At 39.2% G+C, this 23,078-nt stretch overlaps 2 protein-coding genes across 5 annotated transcripts in view; one reads left to right on the forward strand and one right to left on the reverse strand.

Annotated features, from left to right (window-relative positions):
• The window catches only part of TCHP (trichoplein keratin filament binding), a 38,124-nt gene extending 35,420 nt beyond the window's left edge, over positions 1–2,704 (forward strand). Inside the window, exon 13 of the mRNA XM_089684102.1 lies at positions 163–2,704. Within this exon, the coding sequence (XP_089540228.1) occupies positions 163–195 (33 nt within the window). The 3' untranslated portion in view covers positions 196–2,704. The remainder of the gene's footprint in view (positions 1–162) is intronic.
• Positions 2,705–13,049: 10,345 nt separating this feature from the next.
• The window catches only part of GIT2 (GIT ArfGAP 2), a 134,115-nt gene continuing 124,086 nt past the window's right edge, over positions 13,050–23,078 (reverse strand). For all 4 annotated transcript variants that reach the window (XM_089684106.1, XM_089684104.1, XM_089684103.1 and 1 more), the window contains one exon: positions 13,050–21,188. In XM_089684106.1, the coding sequence (XP_089540232.1) occupies positions 20,976–21,188 (213 nt within the window). In that variant the 3' untranslated portion in view covers positions 13,050–20,975. The remainder of the gene's footprint in view (positions 21,189–23,078) is intronic.

Here is a 23,078-nt window from a genome sequence, read left to right on the forward strand (position 1 = left end):
GCCAGTGGAGTTCTAGCCATTATTCTTCACTAGCTGGTAAGAAAATCAAAGCGAACCTCTAATAGTTTCTCCACCCCAGCATTTCTGAATATGTCCATGTGTGTACAGTGTATAGATGGATGAGGATTGTGATGTAATTATCTTTTATCTTCTCTTCTGCAGGTGTTTGGTCGCCCCAGACCTGCCTGGTCTTGACAGTGGTCTTGAGAGTTTGGCATACCAACCATCAACCATTGCAGTTGTTTGAGCCCAGGAAAAACACATATGGCTGTATTTTTGTTATAGGAACTCTTTGTAAATAGGTTTTTATTTGACTGTAAATAGGTTTTAATGTGTGCTAGTGAACAATTATAAAACAGTTTTTATATGAGGGATATTTTTCACTACTTATCATGGTTATCAAACAATTAAAAATTTGCACTCTCTACCTACGGACACCCAGACAATTTTTTAATAGTTTAACCCCTTCCCGATGAGTGCACTCATATATGCGGCCCCACAGAAATTAGTCTTCCATGGGGCCACATACACTATATTGCCAAAAGTATTGGGACACCTGCTTTTACACACGCATGAACATTAATGGCATCCCAGTCTTAGCCTGTAGGGTTCAATATGGAGTTGGCCCACCCTTTGCAGCCATAACAGCTTCAACTGTTCTGGGAAGGCTGTCCACAAGGTTCAGGAGTGTGTCTATGGGAATGTTTTACCATTCTTCCAGAAGTGCATTTGTGAGGTCAGGCACTGATGTCGGACGAGAAGGCCTGGCTTGCACTCTCCACTCTAATTCATCCCAAAGGTGTTCTATCGGGTTGAGGTCAGGACTCTGTGCAGGTCAGTCAAGTTTCTGCACACCAAACTCACTCATCCATGTCTTTATGGACCTTGCTTTGTGCACTGGTGCGCAGTCAGTCGTGTTGGAACAGGAAGAGGACATCCCCAAACTGTTCTCACACAGTTGGGAGCATGAAATTGTCCAAAATGTCTTGGTATGCTGATGCCATAAGCGTTCTCCATCACCATTGCACTTGGTGATGTAAGGCTTGGATGCAGCTGCTCAGCCATGGAAACCCATCCTATGAGGTTCTCTACACACTGTTGTTGTGCTAATCTGAAGGCCACACAAAGTTTGGAGGTCTTTAGCTGTTCACTTTGCAGACAGTAGGCAACTTCTGCACACAGTGCACTTCAGCATACGCTGATCCCACTCATTTTACATGACCTACCGCTTTATGGCTGAGTTGCTGCTGTTCCCAGTTGCTTCCACTTTGTTATAATACCACTAACAGGTGACCGTGGAATATTTAGTAGCAAGGAAATTTCACGGATGGACTTATTGCACAGGTGGCAACCTATCACGGTACCATGCTGGAATTCACTGAGCTCCTGAGAGTGACCCATTCTTTCACAAATGTTTGTAGAAGCAGTATGCATGCCTAGGTGATGATTTTATACACCTTTGGCCATGGAGGTGATTGGAACACCTGAATCCAATGATTTGGAGGGCTGTCCCAATACTTTTCGCAATATAGCGATTTTACTGAGAGGTACTGCACAACATACATCCAGCACAGATATCGAGTTGTGAACAAAAGCTCTGGGTATTGTACTGATAGGAACCAGGAGGCCCAGTTCCCAATCATCTGATTGCTGTGATAGCATTTGACTGTACAGCCTACCCCTGGGCTGTTTTCTCTCCATGAATGGAGAAAAAGATACATTGTATCTTTTTTTCCCCTTTCAAGAGGAGAAAAATTATAAACAAAGAAAAGTGTGCTTAACCTCCCTAACGGTATTCCCGAGTGTAGCTCGGGGTAAAATGTCTATGCCAAAAGCGGTAACCCCGAGCTACACTCGAGCTTACCATGCAGCACTGCATAGGGAGTCCCTGCAGAGCTTACCTTGTCCTTGGCTCCCGCGATGTGTCCCCTGCAGCGTCCCCGGCCATCTCCTCCGGCAGATGCCAGCATCCGCCTCCTGTGTTCCGGTCCCTGTGACGTCGGGATGTACGGGCGCCGCCGCCCGCGGCGGGAAATTTGAACATTTAAAAAAAATTTCATTTTTTTCAAAACGATTTTACATAGTAAAACGTTGCTGTTTCAACCCATTTCACATACATTTTGTCCCTAGTGCTTTGTCCTGTGCCCTGCCTGCATTTTGATTGTTCTTTCTGCCTGGAAACGTAGAAAAGTCCATGGCGTCCAAAAAGTGTCCCTTTAGGTCAAAAGCGGGTTTAGATCAGCTAGAGAACAGCGATAGTAAATCAGAACCACTTGCAGAATTGAGTGATGATTTGTGGAGAAATTCGTCATCAGACACTGAAAACAATTTTGCGACTTTGCTCAGTGATGTGCGAACTTGGCGCTATATTTCAAATTTTAGTGTTTTTGGTTTGATTATATTATTGAATTAAATGTATGATTTAGAATCTTGTTCAGACAGATTTCAGTGAGTTATTCCTAAAAATTACAGCCTACAATAAAAAAACTACATATTTCCATGCAAAATAATGGTACCGCTTTCAGCACAAAAAATATGAAATAATCAGACCGCTAGGGAGGTTAAAATAAAAAAAAAAGAACTAGCTTGGGTCAAAGGTTAAGGTCAGTGTATTTTAGGTAGGATTAAAAAACTTTTTTTAAATTTAGTATCAGTGCAAAGTAAGAAATATACAGCTACATTTAAATAAACATTTTTTGTACTATTTTGTGCAAGTTTTCTTATGATAATAAATAAAAATCAACATATCTATTTTAATTTACCACCAAATGAAACTCAAAGTGTCCTGGAAAAAAAGCAAGGTATAATTCACCTGGATACATTAAGTGCTTGCAATGTTCAGTGCTTTTTTACTAACACATGTCGAAGTTGCAAAATTGTGTTCAGGCTTTAAAGAGGAAGGGCTAAATCTCTTGGCTATACTTCCTCTGTAGATCATAGGAGTGCACTTCATTCTGCACTCCTCTGACTCGTTTCCAGCGAACAGTGGTCAAAAGTCTGCTGTCGGCTAATGTCACAGAGCTGATCCAGACTCTGCAGAGATCCCAGCTTTAATGTCGGGATCCACCCAGATGCAGCTGGCTCAGCCTCTCAGTGAGCTGCTCCCGCCCCCCTCCACAACTCAGCACTCCAGTGAGCGCTGGAGGGGTAGAGCAGAGAATCGGAGACGGGGCATCAGCAGTTTTTGATCGCAGAGAATCGGAGACGGGGCATCAGCAGTTTTTGATCGCAGAGAATCGGAGACGGGGCATCAGCAGTTTTTGATCGCAGAGAATCAGAGACGGGGCATCAGCAGTTTTTGATCGCTCAGTTCTTGTTCTTTTTTTTTAAAATCTCATACTTCTCTTTTGATATTTGTTTTACTCTCCATCATGAAGGGGTTATTAATATTACTAAAAAGGTATAAACAAAACCATTAACAACTAGAACCCAGTGCACAGAATGTTTCCAGGATTGGCTTACGTAATCAATCAAAAAGTAAGGAAACCATAGGCTACTGTCTGCAGGGGCCTCAAGGGCCACATTTTGGGCATTTGGTGCGCTAAACCTTTAAGCTGGAGTTGAGAATTAAAGGGAAATGAATGAATTATTTTATAATTAATCAATGTTTTATAAGACTGAAGTCATTAGAACGGCCCTGTTTATGGACACCTTTACCTATATGTTTGCAGGCACATCATTTGTTTTTGCACAGTCCTTGAATTCAGTTGTTTTATTCTTCTGTACACTGTTTTGACTTGTATAAATGTATATGTATAAAAATGAATCAAATATATTTATTTGAATGTGTTAGGAAATGCTAGTACTAGACACCAGAGGTTTCCTCTTTAAAACACACATTAATTAAAAATGTAGGTCTGCATCAAATAAATAGGGAGGCACTTAGAAACATGGGTAGGGGGTATTAAAAAAAACTTCTTTAACTTATTACAGGTACCAATTTAGATTAACTACTAAGGCCTAGTACACACTTATGTGTTTTTGAGGGTTTTTTTGTGCGTTTTGCAGAAACACACTACAGTCCATTTAACATGGTTTCCTGTGGGACATGTTCACATCTATGCTTTCAGCCACTGCATTTTTGGAAAGGTTCAGGGACTTTTTTTCCAGCAAGCATAGGTGTGAACCAGGCCTAAATGCCCAGGCTAGTTCTAATTATTTTTCACATCCATGTTTCAGGATATTTTTACTAGAAAATTATTTAGAACACCCAAACATTATATATTTTTCTGAATGAAATGGCCCTGGTAAATGTTGCAAATTTTCAAGAAAAAATACAATTAAATGCATTTTAATGTACACAAATTCAATATAATACCATTTTTTTTTTAAATATAAAAGATGATGTTTCGATGTGTACATTGATACCAAATATAAAAACCGTGCATGCCTGTGAAATGGTAGCAAACTACGGTGCCTAAAAATCTCCATAGGCGACGCCTTAAAAGCCTTTACAGTTTACCAGTTTAGAGTTACATGTGAGTTCTGGTGCTAGTATTATTGCTCTCACTTTGATATGTTCAGCAGTACCTCAGCGTGTGATACAGTAACCATTCACATTTGTGCATAATTTTTTTTTATTCAACTTTATTGCTATCACAAGGGATGAACAACATCCCTTGTGATAGCTGGGGCAGTAACAGGTAATCTTTATGGATGTATCTGCCCTGTTTGATCAGATGATCAGATGCTTGCCTGCCCAGTAAACAACCAACCAAAATCTGAAGTGATTAACCCTCATTGGTTCCAGCTTCATTCGACACAGAGGAAGTTTGCAGCAGTCCTGGGCTCTCCAGTGGAATGGGAGAGCCCACGAACAGTGGTGGGAGGTAGGCCCTCTTTCTGAGCCCTCCCATATCGAAGAAAAATATATCTGAAATATATTTAAAAAATATTCTTACCAAATATATTGACCTATATTTGAAATGCTACAATTTTAGCCATATTCAATATATTTCGAAATATATATATATACTGTATGTTGAAATTAGTTTTTATTACAAACTATATGAAAAATATTTAAAAAAAAACAATTTTCAAATATGCTGTATGTCTTTCAAAATACAAATCTACATTTTTGGAATGCATTTACAAATATATGTTAAAATGACTTTTTTATATGTTAAAAAAAATCTGAAGAATATAATATATGTATGTGTGTATTATATATATATATATATATGGCATTATGTATGTGTATATATGCATATATATGTGTGTGTGTATATATATATATATATATATATATATTGAATATGACCAAAACTGTAGTATTTCAAATATATGTCAATATATTTGGGAAGAATATTTTAAAAAGTTATTTCAAATATATTTTTCTTCCATGTGGGCTGTAAAGTGACTGTAGAGCTGCTTGGATCACTTTAAAAATGTAAAACTGTACTGTAAAAATCAATATGGTGTTCGTCCTTGTATAATCTCTTACACCTGGGGATGTACAGGTATATCCTAATTGCGGGAAGTGGTTAAAGGTCACAATAATTACACATTGGCCACAAAACCATAGATAGCACACTTTTTTGAAATTTCTTGGAGCAGCTACAACTCTTATAAATGGATTTATGCAGCGGAAGGGTGTGATTTACAAACAAAATCCTTCAGAGTTGTTGGGAAGTAATGTGATTTCATTTAAAATGTATGTAAAGGCAAAAATATGTATTATATTTGGTTTTGAATAGAGTAGGGTAGTGTTAGACCTTCTACCAGGTTTTTGTTGCTGTCTGTGTCCCAACAGGGGAGATTCATCTTTCTATTTCTCTGATGACCACTATCACTTAGAAAGTAGAGGGAAGTCCAGAAATTTTGTGCGATCACCAGAGCAAGAGGTCAAGGTAAAGGGCAATGCAGTGGTGTGAATCTGGCACACAGGAGTCCAGGCATTTGCCTAGTCATGCAGTGGAACTGCACTGACATAACCGCCCAGCACAGTCCCACCACATCTGGTGATAACGAAGCCTTAATGCTTTCCCTGTATGAGATATCCTCTTGTTCCTTTATCACAGAAACTAAATGAAGATCTCCCCAGCAAGGCACAGACAGCAAAAGTGAACCTGCTAGTGGTTTTGACTTTTTTTCTACTCTATAACTATACATAGATTTTACACTGTATCTTCTTTTTAGGTACTACATTAAAAGTTTTTTAGGGGGCGTATAATATTTTGATAATATGGTGCTTGATGTAGTTCAATAGTCTAGCCCAGCAATGGGCAAACTACGGCCCGGCGGACCTTTTAATCCGGCCCGCGGAGCTAGGCTCCTCTCACAGTCCGCCCTGAAGACCGGTGTAGCATGAAAATCTGTCTCCTATGAGGATCTGTCCCCCTCAACGTATCTGCGCATGTGCCGGAGATCGCCGATCGGCTGCTAATGCCTGAAACTGGCACATGCGCAGATACGTCGAGGGGGACAGATCCTCATAGGAGACAGATTTTCATGCTACATTGGAACGGCGCGGGAACACGGCGAGAGGAACGCGCGGCGCAAAGGTAAGTGAATTGACACAGGGGGGACTTGGGGACTTAATATGGGGGATGCATTAATATGGGGAATGAATTACTATATGTGGGATGAATTACTATATGGGGGATGAATTACTATGGGGGATGAATTGCTATAGGGGGGATGAATTACTATACGGGGGATGAATTACTATATGGGGGATGAATTAATATGGGGAATGAATTACTATATGTGGGATGAATTACTATGGGGGATGAATTACGATAGGGGGGATGAATTACTATGGGGGATGAATTACTATGCTTACTATGGGGGAATATTACTATACTTACTATGGATGACACACACATCATTCATCTACTCTTGGTCCGGCCCCCGGGTCCAATATATGAACCCATTGCGGCCCTCAAGTCAAAAAGTTTGCCCACCCCTGGTCTAGCCAATACAAGCAGTCTGCGGGTTATGACCAAGATAGGTTCTGTACATTTGTTCTTAAAGGATACGTTTTCATTTGGGAACATATTACATGTTCTACCCGTTTATAGAATGTAACATGTTCTCACTGCTGCAGCTACTGCCTGATCCTCCCCTCCATGTGACAGCAGTATGGGGAGAAGTTCCCCGTAGTAGTTGTCATTATTTGAAAACAGTGCTGTGCCCACACAGCCGAATCATTCATTCACAGAATTCTGTGAATTAACCACTTGTCCTCCTGACATTTACCACCCTTCCTGACCAGACCATGTTTTGCGTTATGGCGTTGCGTTACTTTAACAGTCATGCAACGCTGCACCCAAATGAAATGTACATACTTTTTTCCCATGTATTGAGCTTTCTTTCTGTGGTCTTTGTGCGTTTTTTATTTTTATTTTGTGCTCTTTAAAAAAATAAATAAATAAAGACCGACAACGTTGAGAAAAAAAAACACAATATTTTTGACATTTTGCTAGTAAACATGTCCACTACAAAAATTTAAAAAAATCAAATTTCATCATAAATTTAAGCCAAAATGTATTCTGCGACATGTCTTTGCTAAAAAAAAATCCCAATACATGTAAATTAATTGATTTATGTGAAAGTTATACCATTTACAAATGGTGGTATATATACTGGATTTTTATTTTTACTAGTAATGGTGGCTAGCAGCGACTTATAGCGGGACTGTGGCGGGCATTCTGACACTGGGGGGAACTGACTTGGTGTCACTGACATCCCCAGTGATACCAATACAGTGACACTGTACTAATGGCACTGGGCAGGAAGGGGTTAACATCTGGGGTGATCAAAGGGTTACCTGCGTGCAGTTTTACTGTGCTGTGTGTGCTTCACTGTAAGGACACTGCATTGCATGGCTCTGCAGTGTGAAGGAGCGGACAGGGGAGATAACTGTATTGTTTACTTATAGTTCTCCCCCTTCGTCGGTAATGGTCCTTGATCACTGGGCGCTGGAGAGTAATCACCGGCCAGGACCCGGTGATTGACAGCCGAGGCTGTGAATAACTTTGCGACTTGCGCGTGCCCCCTACCCGGAAATGCAAAATCATGTCTATATATATATATATATATATATATATATATATATATATATATATATAGACAGTTGTATTCAAAATAATAGCAGTCAGACATTACTAACCTGATCAATCACCGTTTTTGGTAGAAATGATATTTCTACATGGCACATAATTTACTAGCAGGTGTAGTAGAGTAATAGAAATCCAACAGACCCAACAGTCATGACATGCATGCTGCTGATTCTGTGTAATTGAATCACTAATTGAAAGGGGCATGTTCAAAATAATAGCAGTGTGGAGTTCTATTAGTGAGGTCATTCATTCTTTGAAAAACAGGTGGCAATTATTGCCCTTATTTAAGGAAGGAAGGCAGAAAATGTTCTACATGCTGGTTACAGTGCATTTCTCTCTGAAATTCTGAGGAAAATGGGTCGTTCCAGACATTGTTCAGAAGAACAGCGTACCTTGATTAAAAAGTTGATTGGAGAGGGGAAAACATATAAAGAAGTGCAGAAAATGATAGGCTGCTCAGCTAAAATGATCACAAATGCTTTAAAATGGCAACCAAAACCTGAAAGATGTGGAAGAAAGGCAAAAACTACCATTCGATATGATAGAATAGCCAAAATGGCAAGGACTCAGCCAACAATCAGCTCCAGGAAGAACAAAGAAGGTCTAAAGTTACCTGTGAGTACTGTTACAATTAGAAGACTCCTATGTGAAGCCAAGCTATCTGCAAGAAGCCCCCGCAAAGTCCCACTGTTGAAAAAAAGACGAGCTGAAGAGGTTACAATTTGCCAAACAGCACATTGACTGGCCTAAAGAGAAATGGCGCAACATTTTGTGGACTGATGAAAGTAAGATTGTTCTTTTTGGGTCTAGTGTCTGGAGACAGTCTGTCAGACGACCCCCAAACACTGAATGGATCAGTTTGAATACATCAGAATACTTGAAGAGGTCATGCTGCCTTATGCTGAAGAGGAAATGCCCTTGAAATGGGTGTTCCAACAAGACAACGACCCCAAACACACCAGTAAACGTGCAACATCTTGGTTCCAGACCAACAAGATTGACGTTATGGAGTGGCCAGCCCAATCCCCGGATCTTAATCCAATAGAAAACTTGTGGGGTGACATCAAAAATGCAGAGGCAAAACCAAGAAATAAAGAACTGTGGAATGTAGTCCAATCATCCTGGGCTGGAATACCTGTTCATAGGTGCCAGAAGCTGGTTGACTCCATGCAACACAGATGTACAGCAGTTCTCAGAAACAGTGCTTATACAACTAAATATTAATTAAGTGATTCAAAGGAAAGCAAAATCTTCAAACATTTTTCAGTTTATATAGTGAATGTTTGAGTTTGTAAAGAAGAATACAAACACTGCTATTTTTTTGAACAGTCTAATCACTTTTCTTCATTTTTTTTTTTTAGAGGAACAACACAAATTTTATATATTTTTCTTCATGTTTTGATTTGGAATAGAATGTGTTCCCAATGCATTTGTCTGTATGGAAATAAAAGATATTAGAAGGATTTTGAGCTTTATTCACTTTTTTCAACACACTGCTATTATTTTGAACACAACTGTATATATGTGATTTTGCGCACTCGTGCCGCCCTGTAGCAGTATTACTGCTATACGGCAGTTGGGAAGTGGTTAATGAACTACAAGTCCTTGGCTGTTGGCCTGTAGTTTTCAATGAACTACCACAGCGCTGTTGAGCCCCAGTGGCCAGTATAGCCCAGTAAAGGCATGTGGACTAAGGACAGTATTACTATGAAGACAGCAGCAAAAACTGCAAGTGGGGAATATCTAAACCAGGGGCGGACAACTCATGGGGCCCCCAGGCAATAGGGGATCATGGGGCCGGTGTCTTTGCCCACACTAAAAAAAAAAAAGCCTATAAAAAGGTACCAGGGGCATTTCATGGGGCCCCCTACTGACCCCGGGCCCTCGGGCAGTGCCCCAGTTCTCGAATGGTCAGTCCGCCCCTGATCTAAACTAAGCAGGGGGAGAGTACCTAAGGAAGAAGCAGAGGGGAGAGGAGTGGAAGGGAAGGAACAGATAAACGTATGAAAAGAAACTACAGGTACATTTAAGTGTAAATCTAGCCAAAAAATGATTACGTTTTGGATAGCATTCTCAAAGGGCCATCTCAGCCTATTTGAGAATGAGCAGCAATACATTAGCCCCCCGGTCACATCAAGCTCGACTTTGAAATCGTGCGACTTGCAGTGAAGTCCATCCAATGCTGTGACGAGGGAGCAGAGGGCGGGGCTGAGATGCCTGGTCTGGTCTGTGTCAATGGAAGCAAACAAGACAGCTCGGGAGCGAGCGCACATGGGTGCTCCCTATGAAAGCGGCTTTCCTTGGAGGGGCACTTGCTGAAGAGGAGAAGCCTGGATGGCTGGCGGGGGACCCCAGATGAGGAGGATTCGGGCAGCACTGTGAAAAACCATTACATTGTTATGTATAACGAGTTTGTTATTTTAATTAAAAAAAAAAAAAAAATGAAGGTTTAATGTTACTTTAATTTACAGCATTTATTCCACACCTGCCTAAAACTTTTGCACAGTAGTGTATATCACCAGCACACCATCTGTACGATAATGACAATACGTTTATTTAACCACTTGAAGACCGCAATCAGTACATCTATGCCAATACTTCAAATGGTTATACCGGGATGATACTTCCAGCTACAGGCATGATCCTAGTATTTTTTTTCAGCCTGTAGTTAATTAGCCAAGGGATTACTTTTACAGGCGGCAGGAGGGGTCACCCGCCCCCTTCCGCCTTCCTCTCCTTCACAGCAACAACCCAGAACTGAAAGCTGATGGTTTTGCCAGCTTACTATAGATCTCACGGGGACCAGAGAGTCCCTAATAGACCCCAGATCTCTCCATAAAGAGGACCTGTTACTGCATATTACCATCACAAGGAAAGTTTACATTCCTTGTGATAATAAGTGATGGGCAGCACAGTGGCTAAATGGTTAGCACTTTCCCCTGGCAGTACTAGGGTCATTGGTTTGAATCCCAGCCACAGCACCACCTGCCTGGAGTTCGCATGTTCTCCCTGTGCCTGCGTGGGTTTCCTCTGGGTACTCCGGTTTCCTCCCACACTCCAAAGACATGCTGGTAGGTTAATTGGGTCCTGTCTAAATTGGCCCTAGTATGTGTATGTATGAATGTAAGTTAGGGATCTTAGAATGTACGCCCCTTGAGGGTTAGGGACTGATGTGAATGTACAATACATATATCTAAAGCGCTGTGTAAATTGACATCGCTATATAAGTACCTGAAATAAATAAGTGATCAAAAAAAAAAAGTAAAGTGTGTAAAGGTGAATACATGTGTCGGTATATAAATAGCAATCGCACCACACATGTGAGGTATTGCTGCACACGCCAGAACAAGAGCAATAATTCTAGTACCTCTAGACTTCCTGTGTAACTTTAAACTGGTAACCTGTAAAGGGTTTTAAAGTGTTGCCTATGGAGTTTTTTAAATACCGCAATTTGGCCCCATTCCACAAGCATGCGCAGTTTTAAAGCGTAACATGTTAGATATCCATTTTCTCAGGATAACACCATCCTTTATATTTGACCAAAAAATGGGTAATATATTGTTTTTGTATGCATTAAGGTTCATTAAAGTGTATTTTGCCAAATACCGTGTGACAAAAAAAAAATAGCAAAACCCATCATCCTTTTCTTTAGGGCCTTCGCTAAAAATATATAGAATGTTTGGGGTTCTAAGAAATTTTCTAGCAAAAATATTGATTTTTACACGTAAGTAAAGTGTTAGAAAAAGACTCGTCTTAAAGTGATTAAGGTGATCACATCACCTGGTAAAGGGCCACTTATGCTGTTACCATTCTCTAACTGGTAAAATTGCTGCAGCACTCAATTATATCTTTCCTACTCCAGGAATGTGTGAAATGGGGATATTGCTTGATATTGTAACACCAGTCTCTATATCTGATTCTAGATCTATGGCAGGCATATAACAAGTGGCCTATATGATCAAGGCAGAATTCTCTACAACTACTGTATGTCTGTCTCAGATAACTAAGGAGCTTAAGACATCACAATCATACTTTATAGCAGCAACACTCACCGGCCACTTTATTAGGTACACCTATTCAATTGCTTAGTAACACAAATTGCTAATCAGCCAATCACATGGCAGCAACTCAATGCATTTAGGCATCTAAAGAGGTGAAGACGACTTACTGAAGTTCAAACTGAGCATCAGAATGGGGAAGAAAGGGAAATTAAGTGACTTTGAACATGGCATGGTTGTTGGTGACAGATGGACTGGTCTGAGTATTCAAAAACTGCTGATCTACTGGGATTTTCATTCACAACCATCTCTTGGGTTTACAGAGAATGGTCTGAAAAAGAGAAAATATCCAGTGAGCGGCAGTTGTGTGGAGGAAAATGCCTTGTTGATGTCAGAGGAGAATGGGCAGACTGGTTGCTGCGACATTCAAATGGTAGGGTCAGAGGTTGGTGTAAACATGATACAAGGCACGATGGATCCATGCTTTTCAACAGTTCAGGCTAGTGGTGTAATGGTGTGGGGGATATTTTCTTGGCACTAGCAAGGTGTATCTAATGAAGTGGCTAGTGAGTGTATCTCCCATTGTCACCTCTATTAACTCCCCCCATACACACTCACACCAATGAAAATCTTACAGTACCATTACAATATACCATAGAATCAGAAAACATCAGCACAATTTCCTCACTCCATCTTTTAAATATTGTCAGGAAAAGGAATGGATAGTCTGAAGTCAGGTCTATAAGATTTTATGTAATAAATAATTCCACCTTTTTTTAAAGGACCTTGCACAGTCTGAACAGGTCAGAGTTGGTTTTCAGTAATATGAGGTGCTTTGATTAAAGTTATTTTATTGAGATGGACGTACTTCTGGCTCATAATTGAAGATTGACATAGGTTTTGTCTGTTCTGGTGAGTTGTGTGGGTTTCTCTACCCCAAGCTTTAATTCTAGCATAGAAAAAAAGAAAAGTAAACATCATAACAGGCTCACATGAAGACCGTTTATTGCACAGCTATAAGTTGAAAATAAAAACCTAAAGATAAGATAAAATTCACAATTGTACATAAGTGTACATTAATAAACAATGTATACAATATTCAAAAGGTTTAATAATACCACATAAATACAGGTTCCAAGAGGCATTTAACTTTTCCTATGTCATAAAAACGTAATTGTAATATCCTTAAAAAGAAATGTTCTGGTTCGCATTAACTAGGCAAGCTGCTTAAATTCACCATTCACCTCAATAGTAACCAAACCAGCCCTGACATCTACAAAAATAAAATTTCATATTTGACCAGCCTGACACTTCATAGCTTTTGGCACTGAAGGTAATATTAACAACTCAAGTGGTTACAATAGAAAATGCTTTCCTATTCAAAAACATTCTGAAGCAATGGGAAGATTGGGGAGGAGAATGAAAAGTGCTTTTAATACTGTTTAATGGTACAGCTCCAAACGGGAGGCAGCCAGTGCTACTGTGCAGTGAGATTACCTCCTATTTTCAGTGGCAGACTTATTAGATACACCCTTTTCTCCTAAGGTGCACATTGACAATACTGGCCAAGCATGATACCAAAAAAAAAATGTAACCCTCTGTTTGCATTGTTTCCAGACACATCCAACCACACTTAAACACCATTTACTTCTACTTGCAAATGGATTAAAAATCCTTGTAACACTTAAAATCAGTCATAAACTGATTGGCTTCACACTGTGTGTTGGGGTAGTGCACAATCCACATTGTGTGCTTTTTATTTTGAATAGCACTTTAGTGCACATGGCACCCATGAGGCTCAGATGTGAACCATCTGTGTTGTGCTGCACAAAAAAAACATGGTGCAGGTATGGTTCTGTGAGCAGTAATGACAGTGAGCTCACAAAGTACAACACAAGCACCAGACAACTGTGAAGGTGGCCAGAAAGTCACACAAATTGCAATTTCATTACTTCTATAAACCCAGTATATCTGGCATTATGCCTTGTATACAGTTTTCTTAAGAAACTTTTTTTTGTGAACGTGTTGCAAAGTCTCTCACCTGGATATCCTGCAAATAACAGCAATTCCTGTTTATGGCTGACAGCAGTTAACAGTAGTGCTGTCTGCCTGCTGTGCGCACCCCTTCAGTTGGCCATTGGGCTGTCTATCAGATAGGAAGCCCAATGGGCAGCACAGTGGCTAAATGGTTAGCACTTCCACCTGGCAGTACTAGGGTCATTGGTTAGAATCCCAACCACGGCACCACCCTGTCTGGAGTTTGTATGTTCTCCCTGTGCCTGTGTGGGCATCTTCCGGGTATTCCGGTTTCCTCCCACACTCCAAAGACATGCTGGTAGGTTAATTGGATCCTGTGGGTTAGGGACTGATGTAAATGTACAATATATATATATGTATGTATATATGTAAAGCGCTGCATAAATTGATGGAGCTATACAAGTGCCTGTAATAAATAATAATAACCAAAAGAGTTTACACAGCAAGCAAACAATGTTGCTAATTGAGAGTTAGTGCTGTAGCCTTGTCAGTCTGAAATTGGAAGTGTTGCTACTGGCAGGATCTCCCTGTAGGAAACAAATTTTTTTCTAAAAATTGTTTACAGTGAGACATGATACTAGCATAGATTACAGGTCTACATACCTGTCAATCTTAATTAACTACATTCCTAAACTGAGGATTTCTGCTCATCAGATCCTAAATATTAAGTGGGGGGAAAAAAAAAGCAGTGGGTTGTTCACGCTCCTTATTTAATATTCACTAGTTCTGAGGTTTCAATGATTACAATACCATCTCCACTTACCGCTTCCTAACTTTGCTACAGGAGAGCCTCAAACAGATAACTGTTGCTTGCACAATCACTTGTTAAAAATGAATTACTTTAGAGCAAGTTAACTTCGAAAGTGAATTTTCTGTAATTTTAATTAGCTGAAACAAAGTAAAAATTTCACTTTGCAAAAAAATATTGTGTGCAAGAAAAAAAAAAAATAACTGGATGATTGATGTCAGTACAACATGAAGTGAAATTTCAAATTGTAGAAAGAAAATTCACTTAGCTTAGCGACTAAAGTGTACTGACTTAATATCTGTGTATTTCTTGCGCTTGATTGGGTATTCTTTGCAAAGTGAGTTTGCATTTGTTTCACTTCATATCCTAAGAAAAGTAAAAATCCACTATGAACATGAGCATGCTCTACTCCTTTAGCAAATCAACCCAAATGTGTATAAAATGTTGGCCAACATTTTAAATGTATTAAAATGTGTAACTCATTACAGCAGCATGTGAAGAGTGCCAGACTATATGACATAATAAACATATTCTGAGTTGCAGCACAGTGGGAAAAATAATTTACACATCTGTCTAACATGTTTTACAGGTGAAATCCAATACTGTCATTCTAGCAAGCACCAGGGTAAGCAGGTGCAGGTTAGAATAGCTGCAATACTGCTATATGGGAGTCCACTTTTTTTCTCAAAAAAGTAGGGACAAATCTTTAATTCATTGGAGGAATGCACCCTGGTTTGCAGTGCTTTTTTCCCAAGTACAACACAAGTGTTGCTTCCTATGAATTCCAGTTGTTAAGCCTATTTTAAACAACTCCAGATTTCAAAGTCCTATTATCTATTTTGTTTAGTTCATTGTTCAGTGACTGGGGCTCCCTTGCAACCTCATTTTTAATACCAACTTTACACCATTGATTAAGGACCCATATACACGAACATGTCCTTGTACCACATGTAACATGAATTGGGGCATCATTCATTCTGAATGGCATGCCAACGCAATAGGGCAATGCATGGTAGTGCATTACAATTAAAAAACAAAAATGGGTCACATCTGATTTTTGGCATGTCAAGGTGTGTTGTCAGCCATTAACACGACACAGCATGTGTTAACGCACCACAAATAAGTAAATGGGCCCTAAAGCTAAGAACTACATTCTTCAAAATACATATCGACACATTTGCCACATTCCAGCAGGCTGTCTACAGAATTCCCTATAACTGCCAACATACAAACATTTGGTAAAGTCATGAATTTCACTGGGAGCTACAGTAATTCAAATCCTATGTAATAGGACATTACATAAGGAACACCGTGCAGCAAATGGAACACTTTATCCAACACATTAACATTGTTAAAAAACGGTCTATGACCTTACAAATATTAACAAGTAAACTAAGAAATGTCCTAAAGTGTGCCATTAGACAGACTTAACCTTTTTAAAATGCTGAAGTAGGAAAAGCACTGTCTTACGTCTTAGTCCAGGTATTTGTATATTGTGAGTAATCTGTCTTCTTACCATCTGTACCACATATAAAACTCTACAAATATATTCAATTATAACATGAACACCCACCACTTGTAAATGCAATATAAGAGTTGCAAAAGAGCTTCACCGCCAGTGCTTCGGTTCAATAACAGTTGTCTGAAATATTTGGACTGGATAGCAGTCTCCTGTCTGTCTTTAGGAGGTATAACTCCTATGTTGAAAAAATGGTTCCCGACGGAAGGACATGGACCATCCTTCCAATAAGAACCATTTATTCAATATTCCTGCCTTCCTTGAGTAAAAGTCAAAGCATCAAAATAATGATATTGCAAAGTAGAAATAACCCTAATACGAATGGTAAAACGTCACCTATTAAAACTGTAAAAGTATAAAACTGTATTTTAAAATCAAGTCACAAATTGGTAACACATGGCTTGGTCACATGACACTGGGAGATTTGCTCTGCCAAACACTCAAAAAGTATGAAACAAAGGTACTATATGCTGTCTAGCAATTTTTATGGGTGAAGAAAGAGGCATTGAAGGCATGGTTGGCTCAAGATCCTAGTGGGCTACAGGAGTCAGTCCTTTAAAGACACAGGATCTACATTTCTTCAGTTAGAAACCACTTTACCCCAACCATAAACCTAACATTAACTCTAGTATTATTAATATAATAATAAATATGCACCATTAATATTTTGCACCAAGCTAAAATGTATGTCTCCCATGGGGAACAAACTCAAACATTAACCAAGTAGCTTGCTAAGATCACCTCTCCATGCTCTCTAGTGGTTTATTCACTTAATTACACATGCAGTAACTCCTCCCACTGAAGTCACATTATCATAACATTACAAAAGCCATTTAGCCCCTTGGGATTTCTGAACAATTCAGGTGGCAAAGGAAGTGTCCATATCACCACCAGTTTACTTAATTGCCGCCACAGTCTATAGAGATTTAGTTCTTGCTATATGAAGAGTACTGGCTGCATGGTAGTAATGTAAATGGTAAGGCACCCTAATTGGGGGTATGGGCTACAGCTTATAGCCTTAAATTCCACTTTGAAGGAATCCAAGTTCCAAGAGAGGGAAAAATATTTTAGGGTTTACAGCAACTACTTGCTACTAATAAACTGTATTTGGTTACCCCATTAAGAGCCAGTAGGCATTTTAAAGAAAATGTAGAAACCCCTGCCCACACTTGCTGAGATCAGGAAGAAATAAAAGCACCACCAATTAATACAGTTATGTATGAATTCAAAATAACTAATTTCATAAAGATTACTACAAGTCCCATTTATATAAATACATAAATACAAAACTATCACAGGAGATATAAACCCCAAGTCTCAAAACCTAAAGTAAGGGGTCCAAAAACAATACAACCACATCAGACTGAAAAATGATTTCTTTTTCTTTGATCAACAGGTCAAGCTAGATTTTTTGGTAAAGGATTGAATGTAACTCAGAATCTATATAAACTAAACAATGCAATTCTATATTGTTCCCAATTCTTTACTTAATATTGTGCAATGGATGTAAGAAAAATTTGTCTGTATCTAAGAAAAATGGTCTGTATCTAAGAATATGCTGAAGAAACTGAGACGTATGTATAGTCAGTCTGTCGTTTAAAAGAAAACATTTTTAAAGCTAAGTTCACCTTTCCGAAATAAATTCACATATTTTTGCAGGACAGTGCGTATAGAGCATAGCACTCATGATCATTGGATCATAGGTGCAATGTCAGGCTCCAGCACACAAACCCTACAGCTTTCTGCCCATACCATACAGGCTGTCAGTATAAAATCCGAAGGGCTTGTGGATGAACTACAGTGCACAAACAGGAGCATGTTATACCTTAAGGCTCCATGCACACTAGCGTTTTTTTAAGCTCCTAGAAGCTGTTATCATTTAGTGCAATTCCCTTTTCTCCATATATTGCGAAATCAAAGCTTCTTTCTGTGGTTGATTATGTATTAAATTTGCCCTGTTTTTGTATATGGCCCAGAGGTCAGTTTTAGGTGCATTGCTTAAAGAAACTGTGCGTGTTCCATAAGAGATATTTTAAAAAAGTTATGCAGAATCTTGTTTTCGTTCATTCCTTATAACATACATTTACCAGCCAATCACCTGCACAAAACTAATTCAACAGTTACCATGATTCTATTATCTTACACCAGTGTTGTCCAATTTTTTGCCGAGTTACTATTGGATAAATATTTTTAAAAACGTAGGTCAAAATCATGAGATGCACATGGCATCAACAACAGAATCTGTTTCCATACTGACAAGATAAAGGCGATAAAAGGGAAAGGGATGGAGATATTGTACTGCAGTTCTTACCTTCTCCTAACAAATACATGCCTGTCTAGGAGGGGGCCAAGTAATGCACAGTAAAGAGAGTGGTGTCTATTGCATTTCTTCTTACGTGTTTTTTATCTTGTAAAAATTAAGAGGAACAATGACCATGGATACAACTAGTCCACACAACACAGCTCTATACGAGGAGGAAACCTTGTTGCACTGATGCAACTTGTGACACAAATTAATTATACTCTCCGTTTTCCCACCAATAAATTAACTACAGTAAAATTCCAAGTTTTCTTTAACTGAACTCAATCTGGGAAGTAAAATGGGAAAAAAAAACAAAAAAACATTTAATACAAAACACCTCCAGTTGTCAAAAATAACTTTGCTTCTGAAGCTTTCTGTGCCATTGGGCAAACAAATGTTGGAGCTCAGCAGCTTCCCTGGTATTTTATAGTACAATCCATCTGCAGCTAATACAAAACCAAACAATTTTAGATTGTAAATGTACCAAGTGGTGGGCTGGGTTTCAAGGAGCCAACTCGTTTTCTGTCTACAATGCACAGATTTTGGTGGGGTTTTTTTCTTGACAGTTGGAGGTATGTGAAGGCATCTTTTGGTGCTTGCTAGTAGGCCATTATATTAGATTGAGACTTGCTTATTTTTTTCCTTACCAGGTTCACTTTAAGGGGATGACTTGTGGAAGCTGGAAGGTAAAAAGGAAGGGCAATGTCCACATCATCTGAAATTTGTTAGATTTTTCAATACACAGGTTAGAGCATGAAAGCTAAAACTTGACAGACTGATAAATGCAGCAGTCTCTATATTACCTCCACTCTAATTCCCACTGTGTACCCAAAAAACCTTTCCACTTTGAAAACTAAATTCATCCAAGTACTGGAAGCAATGCAGTGGAAAAATTATTCTGGTAATATTCTGTTATTACTTTAAATATTGGTGAGGGAGACAGTTATTCTAAATATGGTTAAGGGGGCAGCATTCCTCTGAATATGGGAGCAGTAAATAATAAATGTGTGGCAGTTTAGTGTACACTCTCGTGGCCTACAAATGTCCATACCTATTAATGCACTTGATATCAATATATCAATGCCCAAAACAAACATGTTGGCAGCACAGTACTACTATGTACATAAACAGGCACTTCTCAGAAATCGAAAAATGTCTATTTAAAAGCGTAAAAAACATCCTAAAATAGTAAGAAATGTTTAAAATCAATTCATTTTGACAATTTTCACATTGGTCGGCCAACAGCTTGGTTTGAACTTTTTGTCAATCAGAATGCATGATTCATAAAACCTAGATACATTAAAATACAGTGACCACCTTCCAAAGGTAGCTGAAAGGATGATCATCAGCATTTTAATGCAGTTGACCTAGTACTGTTTAGAGGGTGTTTCACGTGTCACCCCTGCCCAGGCACCAGCATGGCCCAGCACATATCAACACTGGTGAAGGGAGTTCTATGTTTCAGGTTAAGTGCCCTTTCCTCTAAATACTACATAAGGAAAAGATGACTTGCAAGTGGAGGAGCAGACTGCCTTATGAAAATCTCATTTGATGCCACATTTCAAAAGACCCATGCTCCCACTGAGATTGTTAAGCCTATGAATTAAAATTCAGATTGAAAGTGTTCTCAACAGGCTGCACAGAGATTTTAAAACATGCTGCACAACTCCTGTAGCTAGCAATGATCACTTTAATTGCCCAGGAACATTTAATATCACTTCTACACTATCGGGTTTATTTAATAAGGCAGTGTAAATAGCAATGATGATGTGCAAAATGCAGACAGTAACCAGAATTTAGGCAGTCAGTTGGTTTCTGCATGTTGCATACATTTTTCTGCTCTTTTATACTGCATAATTTATGGTTGACCTTAGAAGCTCCTGCGTCAGACAAGGTTCCCACTGATTTCAAAATAAGAATCCCCCAGCTTTGGAAGAAACATTATTACAATATTTCAGGATTGGGATGGGGTGGAAGTGACCCAGCACAGAATAATACTTTCAGTAATACAGAACGTGAAAAAAATATCATGAAAGCATTTTTCTATAACTTCTCACAGTGATTTAAGTGAAAAAAATTAGAGCAATGATAAAACCTATAGGACGCATTGTTGCGCAATTGAATAACACACTATAGTTTGAACTGGCAGTTTTACACATAAGGCAGTGTGTTAAATAGTCCAAAACAAATACTTTAGAATAAAACATGCAAATATAGTAATACTGATATTGAGGAACCTGCCATTTTATATATAAAAAAAGTCTTGGGAGTCAAGCCTCCTCTCAGTAAAACAAAAGGGAACTGTCATTTAGTTTGTGTTTTCTTTGGTTGTGATGGTGACTAGTTGCTTGGCTGCCTTAGCAATATCATAGGCGCATTGGATCACTTGCTGTGTCACCAACTGGATGTCCGTGCTTGGGCTAGATTCCACCTGAAGAGTCTTTTTGCATTCTGTTTGCAGTCGATAAGCACTGGATGTAAGGAGTCGTAGAGATGTCTTTACCATATCTGACTTGGGTTTCTAACAAGACAAAATCGAGGATACATTAAACATATCAAAGGACGGGTAAAGGAAAAACATACATAATCATAATGTTTTGCAATTGCTGCATAGGGTATTAGAATACTGAGGTCACAGCCCTTAAGCTGGGTGCACACTAATTTTTTTTTTTTTTCTTTGAAACAGCAGGCTGAACAAAAAGATCTCACAGATTCCCACATCCACACAAACAACGTGAATGCAGGTATCTCTCCTACTGTGCTCTTGTGTTCTGATAGTGGGGACTCCCAACATCTAAAGAATTGACTATTGATAATTTTAAGTAAATTTTTACTGGTGCATGCAGTTTTGAGGACCAACACATTTGATATACATTTACTCGACACAAATTGTGTTTGTGTACAGTAAAATTAAGTCAGTAAATTTTTCGGGAATAAATAGGTTTGATAAACAGTTGTGCAAATATTGTGACATAAAAAAACTACCATCTTTTTATCTTACAGGGCCTCTGCTTTCAGAATATACATTTCATGTTCAGAAAATACTGTATATAAAATGTTCTGGGGGTTAATTAATTTTATAGCCGGAAAATTGCTTCACATGGTTTTTTAACAGGATGAGTAATAAGGAGTGCTAATGTACCCCTTAATCATTCCTCTGGGGTAGGGAGCAAGTATCTGGGGCCCCTTTAATATAAAGGCTTCCAGATTCTGATAAGCTACACCCCCCCATTCTCTTGGGAGCTGGATATGAGGATGAAGCCCCCCATCTTCCCAACGTAGGGCAAAGTGCCTTGGAAGGGAAAAAAGGGGCTTTGCCACCCCCTCTTGCAAAGTATCCTCCCTGTGTTGAAAGACATTGGCTTGGTATTTTTCAGGAGGGGAAGGGAGCCTGGCTACCCAACCTGCATGTCTGAATAAGAACACGGCAGGAATTTTAAGGGGAACAACATTTTCTATTTCCAGTAACTATTACTTTTAAAGACTATATCAGACTGTTCTGTAACTGCACATGTAGCATCCCCAAAGGATACTATTTCCAATGTTACCCTGAAAATGTTGCTGTGTGAAAAGACCCTCTCCCTGCTGATTGTGTTTTTTTTAATTGCATTTTTAATTGGTACAGGGCTCACAAAGTGGTGTACAGCTACCCAAGCCTAATTTTAACAATAGCTTGTAAATTATTTTTGAAAAAGGCCAGAAAAAAAAGAAGACAATATTCGCCTCCTATACTTTAACCACTTGACTATCAGAACCATTTTTTCCCTGTTTTTGCACGTGTTCAAATGCACATTTTAGACCTGATGATTAGTTAACAGCCACCCCCCTCCCCTCCAACAGTATATATGTTCTAGAAGCAACACCTCTGGAGAATAAAATGGTGGTAGTTGCATTTTTTATGTTATGATATTAGTGCACCTGTTAATCAAATTGTGCATGCCCAAGAAACAGCGACAAACTTTGGTACCCAAAACAGTCCATAGGCATGGCTTTAAAATCCATTACAAGTTATCAGTTTATAGTTAACCATGAATGATGGACCTAGTATTTTTTATCTCACTATAAGTAACGTGTATCACAATCATCGTTTTCATATGTAGGCGCACCTGTTTTTATGTGCATGTACGTGGGAGAAGGGGAAATTTTTATGTGATGGCATACTATAATGTATACTCTAGAGCAGTGGTCGGCAAGCCGCGGCTCGCGAGCCACATGCGGCTCTTTGCACACTTTAATGCAGCTCTTCTGTGTGCCGGGCGCCCGCTCCCCTCCCTCCTCTCGGGCGGCCGCCCCAAGTCAGGACTCTGCAGCTAGCCCAGCAATGGGCAAACTACGCCCCGGTGGACCTTTTAATCTGGCCCGCGGAGCGTGGCAAACATTGGCTGTCAGGATGTAGGCAGGGCAGCGTGAC

This window comes from Staurois parvus, unplaced genomic scaffold, assembly GCF_062004578.1.
Source record: "Staurois parvus isolate SC_StPar_1 unplaced genomic scaffold, SC_StPar_1.0 ptg000336l, whole genome shotgun sequence".
Lineage (NCBI taxonomy): Eukaryota > Metazoa > Chordata > Amphibia > Anura > Ranidae > Staurois > Staurois parvus.